General features: G+C 39.2%; 1 protein-coding gene across 1 annotated transcript; it reads right to left on the reverse strand.

The window, feature by feature from the left end:
• Window positions 1-1,313: 1,313 nt before the first annotated feature.
• LOC131255584 (protein trichome birefringence-like 19) lies at window positions 1,314-9,958 on the reverse strand. The gene is made up of 2 exons (XM_058256335.1): window positions 9,393-9,958; window positions 1,314-2,517 (listed from the first exon to the last, which is right to left on the reverse strand). Exons 1-2 carry the CDS (start codon window positions 9,882-9,884, stop codon window positions 1,696-1,698), a joined length of 1,314 nt encoding a protein of 437 aa, XP_058112318.1. The 5' UTR covers window positions 9,885-9,958; the 3' UTR covers window positions 1,314-1,695.
• Between the last annotated feature and the right edge of the window lie 7,471 nt (window positions 9,959-17,429).

The following is a 17,429-nucleotide window of genomic DNA, read 5'->3' on the forward strand; positions in this document are numbered from 1 at the left end:
GTAGTGCAATTTCACCACCTATGGGTACTCGAACCCTCAACCAGGTGTTGAAACTCCGGAGAGTCAAGCTTATTTTTACTGTTTTAAGGTATATGGGCGCCTCAGTATTCCATTTAACTTTGAATAGGTGATATGTCATGAGAACAGGTATAGGCAAATAACAATGAGATATAAACATCATTATATAATAACTTGAAGAGATGTTTATTTTGAATTACTGTTCCAATTCAGTAAATTCATATCTCAATATAAACAATGAGATATAACTTTCACTCAGTAACCCCACTTTGTTGTAAATATTGTTCTCAAATTCATGCACAGAAGATACCTAAAGCTGGTCAATGAAATCAAGCTCAATCCATTGGTGCTAGAGTATAGATACTGCTGCCCTATTGGTAGCCACCTAAAAATTAGTTGATCTCATTTTTGTTCACAAGAATTATATATTATAGATTTTGATCTGTAGCACATGATGAGTTCGTGTCAACAGTCTTCTATATTAGAGATGAAGATATCAAATATATGATTACTCTCAACTGCAATGAGATGAACTCAATTTTCAGATTGCTGTTGGAATTTTAATCTTTCCAACGAGTACCTTGAAATCACTCCCAATAATAATGCTGCCAAGGCAAAAAATTCTACAATATAGAACACTGTTTGTGTCCGAACAGATACCGTAGTGAGCGAAATCACCTCTGATCTTGCCACCAGAATCTTGAATCACACAATCAACCCCAGCTGGTCTGGTATTACCAAAGGTAGGTACATCTATTTTTGATTTTAAGATTTCCAAGTGTCGGTGCGGACCAAACAATAGTGATCAGCTACCTGATATGAATTTACTGAATTGGAACAGCCATTCAAAAAAGAGAAACTTTTCGCATGAATGAACATTCCTTCTAAAATTTCCACTCCAATGGAAGATTGAAGCTTCCACTTATTGATTAATAACAGGAGGAATCGACGATGACTGTTCTCCCAATAAGAACTTCTAACTGCCGATAGCCTTTGATGTAGAATCTCTAACAGATTTTCAACATAAAATGACATTTTCCTTAATTCCATATGTAATGGCTTCCACTCCACTCAGAAATGTCATTATCCTAAAACTATTAAATTATATTGGCAATTGCATTGATACAGTTTTATGGAAAAAAAAAAGTGGAGGAAAAGTGTAAATCAATGTCGTTGGACAAAAATAGACAGATAGAACTGTCCTATCACAACAATATTGGGATTTGGGAACTGGTCCATGCATGTGGTGTCCCACAAGTTCAATGGTTTAGATTATTGTAGATCATATCCAAGTGTATTGTGGAGATTATAAAGATGTGATCATCTCTAGCATTAGATACAAATCATTTATAAATTTTGTTTACATGAGCATTTCTCCCACATTTCAGCACAACCTCTTATTACTTCATTTACACCAAACACCTTCAGTTTTTTCGCAGGCTTTGAATACTGAGTTATCCAATACCCACTTACAACATTTAAAGAAAATGCCCAAAAAAGCAATTCTTCACAAAGCCAAGAAATCAAATAGGAACCTAATCCCTGTACTCTGCCCTTATCAGTGGCCCAAATCATGGGACCCACCAATGAATTGATGTGGTTGTGCATGATTTGTGTGGGTCCAGAGCCAATCAAATGGACACAGAAAGAAACAAAAACTACAAACTGTGAAACATGCTATCTAGCTATCAACTTCCTATCACTTTTGTAGAACTTCCCATCAGACAATTCTCCATCTTCCATCTTTAACATCTCAAGCAAGAAATCATTCCATGTGTCAATGGGGCCCGGCAAGCACCAATGTATACAATCATTGTGCATTGTCACATTCTCTTGTGGCCAGTGTCCATATCGACTAGGGTGCCCATCAGGTCTCAACAATGTTGCCTGTGTAGTATCAAGCAACCGAAACTTCATTCCTCTCTTCTTCCCTTCTTCTTTCGCAGTCCGAAATTCCTCTACTTGGGTCATGTAAAACTCTAGATTACTCCCCTCTAACGTTGTTTCATTGCTCATGTAAGGTCTTTTCCTCACACAATTCCCTCCTTGATTCCATAATCCGTTCTCAAAGTGCGAAGGCGCGAATGTCCTCAAGAATGTCGTGCCTTTGAAGTTTTCTATACTGTTAATCGCACGGAATGCAGTCCGAAAGGCCATTCGGTAACTGTAGTACATGGTTAGATCGGTGACGTTCGTTTTCAAGCAGTAGTGGCAACCAACGATGTGGCCCTTCTCATAGAACATGGATGGCCGAGGGAACCAATGTCCTGCGGAGATGATCACGTAGTCGAACTCGTCAATCTGGGTAGTCCAATCCTCATCGAATTCATCGAGGTAGAGGTTGAAGAGGCCTGTGAGGGTGGGCCCTATGGGGTCAGCTTCCTTTGATCTTACTAGGAATGGTGACCAGTAGTTTGCAACAGTGAAGTTGTATACTGTGTACAGCCAGCGTCTGGATTTGTCATCAGGAGTGTAAGAAATATCTATGGGATATTCCACCTGAAAATGCAAGTGAATGGATTAACTTGCAATTAAACGAATGAAAACATAGATACATAACATTAGGCCTGGATGTTGTTTCTACACATGCATCAATGTATTAAAATTGGAAAGCACTAATAGATTTAACATATATTGGATTAATGGAATGAGGAGGGGATAAAGAGAAAAAAATGAAGAAAAGTTTAGAGTAGAGAGACAATAGGAAAGGGAGGCACAGGGAAATACTAGATGCAGGTGTATGCTACACATAGAGAGAGATGAAGAGAGAAGGGAATTATAGGCGGCCTATCCTCATTGTTTTCTTTGTTGTGGCCCACTCAAATCTCCTCTCTGCCTAATTTTTTGAACTGTTATTCTAAGATAGTTGACATAACATATATCACACAATTATCAAGGTGGGTCCCACAGAGCCTTTGTTGCAAAATCTCTCTCAAAATGGTGCAATACATTAAAAAAGTGAAAGGAAGCTAGTATGATCTACTAAATTTCTATCACAGACCTAATGATCAGGGTGGATTTCATGAATGCATCATGGTGGAGCTTAATCTCAGCCCACCCTTTTTACTTGTGTTGGTTGAATATATCATGCGGTACTGTGTGCAAGAGACCAGGACTCTCTCTCTCTCTCTCTCTCTCTCTCTCTCTCTCTCTCTCTCTCTCTCTCTCTCTTTATATATATATATATAGCCAGAACCACCAAGCAAAGCAGCTATGTTTGGAATGATGGTTTTCCCCCTCATAACGAAAGTTGCTAGGACTAAATGCAAGGGCAAACATGTCCAAAATTTCTGAAACCTTGTATAATATAGATGAAGAGATGTTATACCCTGATTTATGTACGTCCCAATACACGGGCCCACACATATGAGTAGGGTCACACAAATGCATAATCAGTGCATGCATGTATATGAATGCCCCTCTAACCACATTCCAGTACATATACTAGTACTTAGCACACACGTGACATATCCAGCTTGAAACGAATAAATTCCACCATGTCTTTCTGTATGTTTAAATCATATGAATATATGTCTCCATACATGTGCTCCATATGAACTCGTTAATGCACTTATATGGCTTAACACCGAGCAGATTTCCTTTGGACATGACAAATCCACTCCGTCCATCTGTTTTGAAAGACCACAATAGATCAGGATTCTCAAAATCAGGCAGACCCAAAACTCAGATGGGCCACACCAACGAAACAGTAGAAACAGCAACATCCACCATCGAAACCTTCTGGAGCTTACCATGATGTTTATATTCCATCCAAACCGTTCATAGAATTATTACCACTGAGATAAACTGTAGGAACAAATATCATCATGATACAAAACTTCTGTCACATCTAAGCCTTCAATCCCCCCACTGTTTCTTGTGGCATGAACCACATGAGTTTTGGATCTGTCTGAATTTTAGAATCCTGTCCTATTGTGGTCTTTCAAAACAGATGGACAGAGTGGATTTGTCACAGGCATTTCTATGGGCCCCACACAGCTCCGTGACAACAGAGAGGTCACAGGCAATCCGCTCCCCCTAACACATGATAGGCAGATTATCAAAGATTCAAATAATCCAAGCGAGACACATGGTATAAACGGTTTGAATCATTTGAAAATGGCCCAGATTCAAAAGGCTAGACTTCCAATGCATATAGTGGGAATTTATTCTAGCAAACATCAAGTGAAAGTCCCAAGAGCTTGTTTAGTAGACACCTAAAAATCAGCATTTCTGCTTGTCTAATGATTTTTTTTTTTTTTTTTTTTAATACTCAAAATCCTATGTTTGGTGGTCGCTTTTGGATATTAAATGCATTTAAAAAAAAAAAAAAAAAAAAACTTAAAAGCGGCCATGAAAGTAGATTAGTATAAAACACCAAGAGAACTTGGAACCGAATTTCGATTTTTGAGATATCACCTCCTCGAAGGGGAAGCGGATTGCTTATGTGGGGTCCACCGTGATTTATTTATTTTATCCACTCTGTCCATCCATTTTATCAGATAATTTTAGGGCTTAAACCCAAAAATGAAGTATAGTGGACCACACCACAGGAAACAGTGTGAATTAAACATCTACCGTTGAAAATTTCTGGGGGCCATAGAAGCTTTGGAACAAGATGATATTTGTTCTTTCCCTTCATCCATGTGTGTGTGATATTAGGAATAGGTTGGATAACAAATAAACATCACTTTGGGCCCTAACAAGGTTTCAACGGTGGAAATCATTATTCCCACTGTTTCCTGTCGTGTGGTCCACTTGAGATTTGGATATGATTCAATTTCTGCCTCATACTATAAAATGATTTGGAAAAACAGATGGATGGCATAGATAAGAACATACATCATGATGGGCCCCACGGTTTACTCAGTGACTCTGTAGGCAATCCACCTCTGCTTATATAACCCAAAGCAAGGGATATGTCTGTGTGACATCCACTCCGTCCGTCAGTTTTATCATCTCATGTTAGGATGTGGGTCAAATCCAAAACTCAAGTGGGTCAAATCCAAAACTCAAGTGGGTCACACCACAAGCAACAGTGGGGATTGAACGCTCACCGTTGAAACCTTCCTGTACAGACTGATAGTTTCCAGCTGTTTTCCTTATTTATTTATTTTTTTCTTTTCTCATTTACCCAGATCATCCCATAATCTGTCCCACCATATTCACGGCTGAGATGTCCTAAACAAGTACAAGGTTGACACGTATACATGCAAGAACGTCTGGAGGGGCGCGCATGCAGCTGGAAAACCTGAGAAAGGCCTTCCATCTGGAGTACTGCCCTGTAAAATCCATCCAGACCATCTCCAACGTATACAACCACTGTGTAGTGTGACACATGCCATCCATGCAGTGGGCCTATATTCCATTGATCCAAACCGTTGGGAATTACAGCCCCACTCAAGATGGCTCTTGCACAAAAGCTCTCTTGATCCTAAACCTTCAATTGGTGGAAATAAAGTAGATGGTTAATTACAGCAATCGATTCCACATTCACCCAAATTCGATGGCTAGGATCATCCAATCTAGAGAACAATTAATTTATGGAACATTCAGGATGAGGGATATCTTATCAGCAAGACTTCACAAACTGAAAATAATTGGCCTACCTGAGGATATGAGGGTTCGAACCTGATGCTGAGCCAGCGCCAGTTCGGTCTGACCTTGATGAGTGGACGGTCCACATCAAAGGTAAGCCCATGATGGGTAATCCGCAGCAAATGTGGGTCCCACATGATGTATGTATTCACATCAAAAGTGGGCCCCACATGATGAACAATCCAGATTATAGGTGGTGGTGGACCCCACATGATGGATGGTTGACATCAAAGGCCCCCACACATGATGTACGGTCCACATCAAAGGTGAGCCCTCGTGATGGACAGTCCGCATCAAAAGTGGGTGAAACATGCATTATAGTCGAAAGTCATCATCAAAGCTGAGCCTCACGAGATGGCCATTCAACAATGAATGGGTGGTTGAATCACATGTGGCCCCGCGTAATGGATGGTCCACATCAAAGGTGGTCCTACATGATGGATAATCCGCATTAAAGGTGAGCTTCATATGATGGACAGTCCATGTATAATGATGTAATTATATTTCATTTTTTTATAACTATTTTTTCCTAACTCTGACATCCCAACAACATTATAAGTAAAAACATGTAAAATAATAGACATCAATATCCGAACAACATTTATAGGTAAAATCAATATTTTGAAAATAAAGTTTCAAAATTTACGTGAAAGAACTTTGCTTCGATAGTGTCTACCAAACAGTGCATAAGCAATTCCATCAAACTAGGATATATAAATGGAGCCATTTCAGTAATATAGACCATTGCTATGTTGTGGGCCACTACTAGAGTTGGGCATGGAGTCGAGTCGGACCGAGTTAGGGTTGACCCGATTCGATCCGATTTTGAAATAGGCCTGACTCGAACTTGACTCAACTCGGTATCGAGTCCAGTATACCTAAACCGATTTGAATCTGAGTTTAGCCTGGACTAATCCGGACCAAGTCCGACCTAATAAAAAGTACCAAGTCAGTTCGAGTTAACATTGATTCAGATCAAGAAATGAGGGAGGGAGGGAGTGGAGAGGAGAGAGGAAGGAGGATGAGGGTGGTTGCTGGGCTTCGAAGAGGAGAGTGGGACGGGCATGGAAGAGGAGAGAGAAGAGGAGGAGGAGGGTGGTGATGGTGGTGGGTGGTTGCTGAGCTTGGAAGAGGAGGATGAGGGAGGAAGAGAGAGTTTGAGATTGGTTCGGGGTGGGTCGGGTGTGGCATACAGGGTTAGAGATACTTAAAAATTAGGGTTATATTTTTTATTTTTTATTATATACATATCAGGATCCGAGTCAAGTTAAAATTAGGGTTATATTTTTTATTTTTTATTATATACATATCAGGATCCGAGTCAAGTTGGTTTCAGATCGAGTTTTGGGTGGAGTCGGGCTGAGTTGCTGGGTAACTCAAACTCGATTTGATTTAAGTTCGGATCGAGCGAAGTGTACTTGGTTCGGATCGACTCACCCATTCGGCTTGGATCGAGTTAGATGAATCGAGTAGTCCTGTGCCCAGCTCTAACCACTACAGATGGAGTATACCTCTAAAATTTCCTCGATAGGACAGTCAAAAGCGCACGATTTTCAGTACCTAGATGAACTGTTAAAAACAACAACCGTCCACTTTCAATGAAATCTCCTGATATTGGTTGTTGGGTCAGGTTCTCAGGGTTCTCAGGGTGGCGTCAGGATGAAAATTCCAACACAACTACAAAAAAACATTTGGGTCGTGTTATAGGATTGAGTATTGAGAAATTTGGGTTGGGTCAGGTTGCAGGTCAGGCTCAGGTCGAGCCAACCTGACTGAACCGGGTCTAGTTGCACACCTATTACTGAGCCATGGCCCCACTTGTTAGAATTGAAAACCAATGCATGTTGTGGAAAATGTGGGCCATGTCTAATGGTGGTTGGGACTTTAGGTTCTTAATATTAAAAAATGATTGAGATAAGCACTTGGATTTGGAGAATTTTTATCATGCCCATTTTGCCAAAACAGGCGTCCACATCATCAATGAACATGACTTATTTATATATTATAGAATATTTATTATTATTATTTTTTATGGACGACAGTTGGAATGTCAAACACCTTCTGCCAAATCATAAGCTGGCAATCTCTATTTTTGATTCGGATAAGCGATAAGAAAGGAATGGATCAAAACAACAAATGAAATCCGTTCAATATAAAAAAGAAGGGGTGGGCTCCACCGTACAACAGTGTTACCATACAGAAGTGGGGTCCATGTGAGGTATACAGAACATCCAACCCGTCCATCAGATAAGTGAACTCAACTTACCTTTTGAAACAAAAAATTAGCCTGATCCAAAACTCAGATAGGCCACTCCACAAGGAACATGTTTAGAATGGAGGTCTAACATTGATTTTAATAGCGGGTTCACCATGTAGTGCATATGCAATCCAGGACATTGATACCATTCATCTGGACTAGATGAACGGCCAGGGTGAACCTCCGGCGGTTTTAGAACTCAGTCACGACCAGGTGCAAATCGAGGGTGGGTGTTTCCTCCCATCTTGTTCCTCGTGTGCGTGTTTGTGCGTGTCTGTGTTCAATTTTCCATGTTTTCATCCATTTTCATCCAGTGATTGGATGGCCATGATATTCCATTTCCCTTGATTTTTAGGTTATACCACATCCACATTGAGGACTGCAAAATCAACGGTCTTGATCATTATTGTGACAACGTGTCATGCCTACGGTGGTGATCTTCTAGTGCCCACTTCATGGAGGGAGCGGATTAGGTGTTGTTACCCTTACCGTACGTGGGGCCCACCTTGATGATGTGTCGTATATCCACGTTGTGATCCATCCGTTTTTCCAGCCCATTTTAGGACGTGGTCCAGACATTAAGCAGATACAAACGTCAGGTGGACCACACCACTGGAATCAGTGGTGATTGAATGCCTACCCTTCAAAATATCCCAAGGCCTACCATAAGCAGATCCATAATGTTTATTTGCCATCCAACCCCTTGATAAGGTCAACCAGACCTGAATAAAGGAGAATCCAAAGATAAGCTATGATCCAAAACTTTTGTGGCCTACCAAAAACCTTTAAATGGTCATTCACCCTTTTTTCAGTGGTGTGGTCTACTGGAGATTTGGATCTGCATACGTTTTGGGTTAATATATTAAAATAAGCTGAAAAAACGGATGGACAGCATGGATATACAACATATTCATCAAGGTGGGCCCCACACGGTAACGATTAATACCCAATAAGTGTTACCTGGGTAACAACACCTAATCCGCTCCACTTCATATAAGAAAATGAAGTATGTGTTTCAGTAGAGCACTGCTAACGTTTAAAACATCAATTCTCTTAATTCTCATCATGTTATATGCATGCAACATGAAAATATAATGATCATATTACTAAAAAAATAAAAATAAACAAAGATATATATACACACACAAACACACACACACACATTCGGAACTCATCACACATTATATATGTGGGTCCAAAATCTGAGCCGTCCATGTGTTGCAGCACCTCATGAAACCTGACTTTCACTCTAATCCAAAACTTTGGTTGGGCATGGAAAAAGGAAACAGAGCCTCCCTTGATTTGTCTCTCTTTTTCCATGGCCCACCAAAGTTTTGGATAAGGTTAAAAGTTTATACATATATATAGAGAGAGCTAAATTTTACACCCTGATCCATAGCTAAAGTGGTAGACTGAGTGAGTGGCTAACAGTGAAGTGTGAACTAACAGGCTAACAACAACAACAAAAAAAAAGATTTAAATGACTATGCATGGTTTTTTTTTTTTTTTTTTTGTTTACCCTTGATAAGAGGCAAATCAAGGACTGCATTTGGTTTCTTCCCACAGAATCACCAACAAAAGCCAATGACTTCCCTCTAAGAAGCTCCAAGAATTTCACCGGGTCGAATACCGGCAATTCGCAGCCGTCCGGCTTCCACTTCCACTTCATGAAATCACTATCCGGCCGTCCATACTTCATGCAATTTTGATGATCATGGATGGCCCAACATGTCGTGTTCGTGTAATAAGGCGCATCAGGATTCGGGACCCATTCCCCATTGAAAATATCACATTTCTTCTCTAACACCACATTCATCATTCCATCACCGCCATCGAAAGAAGTAGAAGGTGATGGAGATGGAGAAAACCACTTCCATAGAAATGAAGGGCTAATAAAAGGGTAACAGAGGGGTGTGATTGCAAAAATCATTAAGATTAGGGTTAGTAGTAGAGCTATCAAAGGGATGTTTTGGAGGTGGGTAGTACTCTTCTTTCCAAAAGGAAGCTCCATTGCATGAAGCTTCAGGAAAAGAGTACAAAGGGAGGGAAGAGGAAGGTGAGAAAAACTACATGCATGAAGAATGAGGAGATGGGTGTTTTTATATAGGTTAGTATAAGTAGGCTGACCTAAGACAAAGGTGGTGGTTGAATTTTAATGAATGTCTTTGGTTGGACAGTTAATTTACTGAAGTAATCCTAATTGTGTTAAGAGAAAAACCTTTGATACTCGGATAGAGTGTGACAGATGATACACAGGTCTTAGAAATTGCATATGTAGCATGCAACTTAAACTGTACAAATTGTACGTGGGTCTTTAAATTCATTTAGATGGTTAATAATGAAAAATATTCAATGGTCTTATTTCAACTAGAAAGTGTCCATAAATCAGAGGCTGGGACTGCTCAATTGATCTGATTATGAGACTGACTTGAGGACAGTGTTGTCTAGGTCCTTGCTCTTACTCCGGTGGTAGACTCCCAGGAGTTTCAACACCTGGTTGAGGGTTCGAGTACCCATAGGTGGTGAAATCCCACTACGGCGTGAGTGTCTGGTGGTGTGTGTGCGTGTGTTAAAAAAAAGAAAAAGGACAGTGTTATCTACAACTTAGATTTAATGTATGCCACGTGTATGATTTCTGAGTGCCCACATATGAAGCATCTTATTATGCCAGAGTATCAAATCTCCCCTCATGAAAAGAAGTATCAAGTCTATTCATTGAAAAGAACTGGTGACCCAACCCTTGGATTCCAAAGAGTGTATGATTGGCGTAAGGCTGCTTAGGTGCAATTTAAAAAATGCAATAAATGTATTAAAATGAGAGCTTAACCGATTTCTCTCTCTGTCTCTATCTCTCTATCGTCTGCTGATGGCTCATCAGACCATTCCAAAGGTAAGCTATTTCAGGCCACCGACAATGGCGGCTACTATTGAGTCGATTGATACCCTTTCTAACAGATCTGATTAGTGGGATCATTAGGAGGGAAACACACTCAAAGGTGGGCCTCTCATGATGGATGATCCCAATCACTTAGTAGACCTTGTCTGTTATTATCAATATGGTCTGTTATTTTATAGCGATGATGATTGGACGGCTAGGATTATTAGATTGAAGTGACTTTTAATCAAAGGTGGGCCTTTCTTGATGGATGATCCAAATGACTTATTAGACCTTGTCTAGTACATTAAATCTAGATCGTCCATTTCTTTTACATTGATGGGATGGTTAGGATCATGATGAAGACTACATTTGGGTTACACCCATCTTGATCGTTGATCTTTGAATCACCAGCAATTTCAATGGTCAAGATGCACCCAGAGTGCCGAGTAAGCACGTTTTTGTTGTAGTGAAATGATGCTTCAGTGACTGCATCAGATCATCGGATGAAAATAATTTTTTGTGCCTCTTTTGGCTAACGATCCATGTCAGTGTTAGTAAATAAATTATAATCAATAAAGACCCTATCTTTCTTATCCACTAGCAGATGGTTATGATTACCAGTTTCAAGGCCCAAAAAGGGAACGTTAATCAAAGGTCCCGCCCATATGACGGGTAAATAAGATAATTGATGAATTAAGCATTTTCTATTATGATAAACCTTGATTTCGGAATATTTATCCGTTGATCATATGGTTAGGATTATCCAGTTACAGTATTTTTTAAAAAGGACAGATCATAAATGTTTGGCTCCTGATGGGCAATCTAGATCACTGATCACTACTCTATTATGATCAATATTGGACCATATATTTCCTGTACATGATCGGCAGATGGTTAGGATCTTCAGATCAAAGTAGCTTCTAAGAAAGAAATGCAATCAAACGTGGGCCCTACATCATGAAGGATGAATATCATTAATTTGACATTTTTCTAGTATAATAAATTGCCACCTGTCATTTCTTTTCGATTGATTAGACGCTTAGGACATATGATCAAAGTGATTTCTTAAGAAGGATAGGAAATCAAAATTGAGCCCCACCTAAGATGGCTGGTATGGATTCCCAATCATTCCTTTATTATAATCCATGAGATCAGTTCATTTCCATGACTAGATGGTTATGAAGTGACCTCTAACATGATTGGCAATAGAGGAATAATTAAATGATTCATATTCCCTACTGTAATAAACTTGGATTGTCAATTTATTATCCACTGCAACAATTCAGACTCTTTATGATGAGTTAACTTGTCGCTAAAAACCTCAAACTCATTGCAAAACCCTTTTTGCAACTGGTGTTGCTCTTCATCAATTTTGTTATAAATACGATGTCACAAATTCTATTTAGCGATTAAAACATTAACCTGTCGTCAAGGACTCAATTATTTGCAACAACCTAATAACTTGTCGCAAAATATATCTAATTAACGACGAGTTGACACATCACTATTGCCATAAAACGTCGCTAAATATGAAACTCGCCGTGAATAAAGTTGTTTTGCGATGAGTCTTCGTTGTCGCTAACAACCCCAAAGTTGTTACAAAAGCTTTTTTGCGACGAGTATTGCCTGTCACCAATTTTGTCGCAAATACGACGTTACGAATTTTATGTAGCGACGAAAACAGAAACCCGTCGCCTATGACTTAATTATTTACGACAACTTAATAAGTTGTTACTAAATATAACTTATTTGCGATGGGTTTACAAGTCGTCATTACATATCGTAAAACGTCGCTAAATACGAAATTCGTAGTAAATAAAGATTTTTTGCGATGAGTCCACTTATTACTAAAAAAATATAAAGTCGTCACTAAAGCCTTGTGGCGACCAGTGTTGATCGTCGCCAATTTTGTTAAAAATATGATGTCACAAATTTTATTTAGTGACAAAAATAACAAGTCGTCGTCAATGAGCTAATTATTTTCTACGACCTAACAACTTGTTGCAAAATATTAGCGATGAGTTGACACATCACCATTACATATCACAAAACATCACTGAACTTGAAACTTGTCGCTAATAAAGATTTTGTACTATGAATTTACTCGTTGCTAAAAATTCCAAACACGTTGCTAAGGACTTTAGTCAACAAGTGTTGGTCGTCGTGAATTATGTTGATTTATTTATTAGTGAAAAGTAAAAGTGGTCACTAATACAAATATTTTTATCCTATTTGAACCAATTAATCGAACAAAATAACATGTATTAATCAATATTCATTATCATTCATTGAAATACAAAAATAATTTAATTTAATTAATACAAATTTTATTATTATCCAAAATACAAAAAGTACACATGTCCAAATTGTCCAATAAAAATTAAAAAAAAGAAGAAATATGCGTACTCAATAATGCGATGGGGCCTAAGGATATAGTACCAGTCTATAGGAAAATTTACAAAATAATTAAAATAAAATATAATTAGTAACTATTTTACACTACTCGGATAATTTAAATGTGACATTCAACTTACTACTGAGGATGTGATTGGGGTTACTGTGATATGAGGGTACACACTATCTCCTCAAATTCTTTACCTCTTTTCAACCATGTATGCTATGGAGGGAGGAAGCAACGATGGCACATATAATAAATCTTTCTTCCATTCTTCAATGAATAAGAAGTCATTTCTTTGTTACACGTAGAACATGTCATCTTGTCTTTTGTACTTCATCTGGACAAGTTTCCATAGGTAGAAAAGTCATTAATGGTCCATAATAATGTTGTATGCAACCGGAAACTATCTTTTTTCAACACATCATATGTCTCTACGCCATCTTCTCACAAATCTTTTAACTCATCCATCAACGGGCGCAAATACACGTCAATGTCATTTTCAAGGGACTTTGGGTTAGAAATATTAAGAAAGGACATAATGAAGAATGACTCTTTCATGCACTTCCATGACGGTAGATTGTATATAATAAGTAAAATCGGCAACATGCTGTAAGAAGTACTTATATTTCTAAATGGGTTGAAATTGTCGCTGGCTAGTTCAAGTCATTCATTTCATGGATCGTCGGCAAACTAACTATGCTTCTTATTAAATTCTTACTAGGCTTCAGAATCCGCTGGATGCCTTAATAACTTCTCTCTCAGGTTTGTGGGTGCACTTCTCTTATAATGACCTGGAAAATTTCGTGCAAAGACTCAAGTACTACCTCAAATTTCTTAGAAGTTAAATGTGGGTTAATTAGCGCTAAACTTAATTGCTTGTGAAATTAGCACCAATCACTTTAAATTTGATCTGCAGGACTCAAAACCTGTAGAATCGTTAGCGCTATGTTACCCTGAAATCTTGGATTCAACGCTAAATCCAATTGCTCTCGGGAGTACTTGGAAACTTTATATCGGACCTGGACCGCGCGTCGAAAGTCCAATAGCGATGATCTTAGACACTTATGATCACCTTGTTGGGCTTGACCATCACCTCAAAAATCAAGTTCAGATGATGTCCTGGGTCGATTTGCTTGAGTCCGGAATAAAGAGTGTGAGAAAGCTGAGAAATTAAATATAAATTTATGAAATCTGAGTCATGTCGCTTGCGCGCCGATTCTAAGCTTTCTGACTGTTGGATTCTAACCCAATTTCACCCTTGGATCAGGAAAGATGGCCCAGGCATGTCATAGTGCTTGTGGACCTGATCGAGTTTCGGTGACCGTTGAATTGAGATTGGTCCGCCACGGCTGATCTGTAAATCCGATCGGTGCAAAAAATTAGCCTGACCTAGATCCATGGTCAGTGAGCTTAAGTCCGACCGCACGTGGATAAGGGACCACCAGAAGTGCTCCGTTGGACCAATATAGACCTGATTTGGTTATAACCTAAGTATACCTTGGCCCTGGGGCTATTTTCATCAATGTTAGGCCTATATATAGACCTTAAAGCCCTCACTCTCAATTCCATACGAATTTTCTAACCCTAGCTAAAAGAGAGAGAGGAAAAGAGAGAGAAAGTGAGAGAGAAGTTGGTGAATCATCTTGAGATTCTTCCCTGTTATTCTGCGTCTCTAAACTATCACTTCTGAATCGTTATTCCGGCGATTCTAAGTTCATTCTTGGGTAAGTCAATCAAACCCTAGTCTGTTTTAGTGCTTAGAATAGTCTAAGTGTTGATGTCGTTCATTTTTATTCATGCCTTAGGTTTTCTAGTCGTCGTTGACGAAGACTTATTGTCTGAATCAGATCTGTGCGCATTTTCTGGTTTAAGGTGTGGACTATATTCATATAGGTTATGGTTTTTAAGGCTTTCAATGTTGGTTAATGGTTTATTATTGTTGTGGGTGCAATTTCACATGCCAAATGCAATGTTTATATTGCGTTCCTGATATATATGAGATATATTGAGATTTGTGTATTCCTTGTACATGTAGAAAGTATCGTATATGTGTAAAATATGAACATGTGTTTGCATGATTAATTGTCATGTATTTGTGCTAGTTGTATGTGTGTCAACTCCTTGGCAAAAGGAATTGTCCAAATGTGTGTTATCAGCAACATACGTCATGTATATTGAAATATGTAGTTTAAGTGTTTGTAGAAATGTCTGAATGATCTAACGTGTAATATATTATTCTATTTATGGACGTTGAGAAGAGATTCTCAATTATTCTATTGGTGTGTATGATTTCCTACATGCAATTTACATTCTTTGTTGTTTAAATTCAAGCATTACTTATGTGTAAATTCATGTTAAGTTGATATTCTTCAAATGCTCACATACTGTATGATTAGAATTGTTGTTCCATTACTGTTCTAAATTGTTAATATGAATATCTGTTATAATTGAAGGTGTTTGGGACTATGAAATAGTCTAGAAAATCGATAACAAGCTTGAATTTGTGGCTGAGGTTATTTTTGCCACGTAGGATGTGTTTGACGAACCCGAGTCGTATTAGGGTTGTCGGTAGTGGTTTGGCCACACGAAGTGTTTGTGCACTCTATGTCGTTCAACTCAACGTGCTCTCGTGCTAGTTGAGTTCGTCAAGTAACCCGATTGTCTCGGCGGATGTGCACCATGTATGGACGCTATTGTTTGAATCTAGGGTACCAAACTTACCAATGCAATCCCGTTAACCATTGTACCTTGATCCGCTAAGACTCATGAGCCGGACATGGTGGTATGGGACACCGTGGATGAGCTGTCGGCCTACACTGGGGTGATGAACCTCCCCGTAGTGACTAGTGAGCACACTGGACTCGTGAACCGATTATGGTGGTATGTGACACTATATTTGCGCTGTCGGCCTACATTGATTGGTGACGAGCCCTTTGTAGTAACCTCGAGCATACCTTGATACTGCATTGAGGCGACGAGCCTTAAGGTAGTAACTAAGGTATGATAGACATGCATTGATTGGTGACGAGCCCTTTGCAGTGACCTAGAACCATATGATCGTATGAGATTGTCTAGGACTGATGACCCTAGAATGGATCACTGTTTGAAAATTGATATGAGGAAGGTACCTTAGTTTCCCAATCCTGCTCTATGAAAAGGACTAATTACAACCTGATAATCATGTTCATGTACCGCATTGCATGTGCGTTGGCGTCGTTGGCACTGCAGGAGGTTGTCATGCATACCGTAAGATGAAGACGCTGAGGGAGTGTCGGCGAGAGCATGCATCATTTCTACATACATCTTTGCATTAACAAGAGTAATTAGGATGTGTTTGATTGTATTGCCTTATCATTACTACTTGATTGATTTGATAATATGTTAACTTTTACTGTATAGTTCCACTGAGTTAATCACTCACTCCCACATTCTGGGATGGTGTTTCAACACCAACCAGACTCTATCTTAGATGCAGATGATGACGTGACCCCTGAGGCTGAGCAGGAGTATGAGGATGACGAGGACGCGTTTTCTTTTATGTAGTTCTCAGGTGGGTTCATGTGAGCCGTGTCCTGATCTACGGGGATTCTGGGTTTTCTTTGTAATAGATGATTTCATTTTTATACTTATATTTTGAAAACAACACTTATAATTATGACCTGGCAGAATATACATATTACAGGGACTTGCACATGTACACGTATATTTCTCTAAGTCTTCCGCTTGCGACTTTCACTTATCCTTGAATTATGTTATAGTTTGGCTTAATCTATTCCATGTTTTATGCACTTATATAGACAACATACATCCATCATTACATATGTTGCAAAAGTGATGTTTTGAAACTCGGGAGCTGAGTTATGCTCGACCCCTGAATTTTAGGGCGTTACAAGTTGGTATCAGAGCATAATTTGGATTAAACCGGACCTGCGTTATGGTCACACAACGCACGCTGACGCCACCTTAGTGTAGGAGGGTGCGAGCTTATTTTAGAATCTATGTAGTTTTTCCGTTGCTCTTATCGGCCAAAGTTGACTGAAAACGATCGCCGAGATCGAGTCCGTGCACACTATTGATCATACACAGCGACCGAAAATCTTTTCTAGACCATCCATTGATGGGTTTAGATGGTGTATCATCCCTTTCCCTCCATTAAAAAGCTAGTTATAGTATATTTGTATCAGATTCTATTCCTAGTGGCCCGATAAGCGTCGAATTGGACTAAGGGCCCAATCGGGGCAATTTCAGGGGGACCCAGGGGGGATCCACATCATTTTTTA

Source organism: Magnolia sinica, chromosome 9 (genome assembly GCF_029962835.1).
Source record: "Magnolia sinica isolate HGM2019 chromosome 9, MsV1, whole genome shotgun sequence".
Taxonomy (NCBI): Eukaryota; Viridiplantae; Streptophyta; class Magnoliopsida; order Magnoliales; family Magnoliaceae; genus Magnolia; species Magnolia sinica.